At 64.0% G+C, this 1,017-nt stretch overlaps 1 protein-coding gene across 1 annotated transcript in view; it reads right to left on the bottom strand.

The window, feature by feature from the left end:
* The window catches only part of LOC102045605 (tubulin alpha-1C chain-like), a 2,905-nt gene extending 2,653 nt beyond the window's left edge, over positions 1–252 (bottom strand). The window contains 2 exon segments of the mRNA XM_031064554.1: positions 1–3; positions 6–252. The exon segment at positions 1–3 is cut by the window's left edge and continues 191 nt beyond it. Coding sequence (XP_030920414.1) covers positions 1–3; positions 6–126 — 124 coding nt within the window. The 5' untranslated portion in view covers positions 127–252.
* Between the last annotated feature and the right edge of the window lie 765 nt (positions 253–1,017).

The following is a 1,017-nucleotide window of genomic DNA, read 5'->3' as shown; positions in this document are numbered from 1 at the left end:
CTCACCGATCACCGTGGGCTCCAGGTCCACGAACACGGCCCGGGGCACGTGCTTGCCGGCGCCCGTCTCGCTGAAGAAGGTGTTGAAGGAGTCGTCCCCCCCGCCGATGGTCTTGTCGCTGGGCATCTGCCCGTCGGGCTGGATGCCGTGCTCCAGGCAGTACAGCTCCCAGCACGCATTGCCGATCTGCACGCCCGCTTGGCCCACGTGGATGGAGATGCACTCGCGCTGTGGGGCACACGCCACTGGGTCACCTCCTCTGTCCCCCCCCCAGCATCCACTGAGCTGGGAAAGGTCCCTCCTCAAGGCTGGATGGGGGCAGATCCTGCTCGGATCCACCCGCTGTGCTCAGCTCTGGTGGTGCCATCCTGCTCCCTCTCCCCAGGAGCTGAGACCCTGCACCAGTTGGTGCCCTTCACCCTACACACCCCACAGAGCCAGGAATTGGGGTTCCCCAGGGTTATTGCTGCTCCCCCACTATTCCCGGTCTCCTATGGGGACAGGGACACTTAACCCCCCTCTGTAGGGACAGGGACACCCCCATATCCCAGGGAACGTCTCTCCTCCAGTGCAGAGTGTGCTCAGCTCCGAGGGTCCCATCCTGCCCCTCCCGGGAGCTGCAACCCTGCCTTTGGGGGGGATGAAGAGATCGATCTCACAGGGCTCGAGCTCAGCACCCACAAACCCCACCTGTGCAGGGCTGACCCAGCATCACCCCAAACTCCAGCTGGAGACACCCAGGAGCTTTGGAGGGAGGTGTGGAGGAACCAGACTGGGGCTGCCAGTGTGCTCAGCCCTGGGGGTACCAGGGACACAGCGGGTGCTCAGCTCTGGGGGTCCCATCCTGGCCCCCCAGCGAGATGAGACCCTGCACTTATCGGTGCCGTTCATGCACCAGCACCTCCCACGAGTCCAGAACTGGGATTATTTCCAGTCCCCACCATTCCCAGTCCCCTCCAGCCATGGATCACACAGGGACAGTGACAGGGACACTTCAGCCCCTTCCCCAGGGAGCTG

Source organism: Geospiza fortis, unplaced genomic scaffold (genome assembly GCF_000277835.1).
Source record: "Geospiza fortis unplaced genomic scaffold, GeoFor_1.0 scaffold599, whole genome shotgun sequence".
NCBI lineage: Eukaryota > Metazoa > Chordata > Aves > Passeriformes > Thraupidae > Geospiza > Geospiza fortis.
Note: the sequence above shows the minus strand (reverse complement) of the source record. Positions and strands in the feature narration are given on the sequence as shown.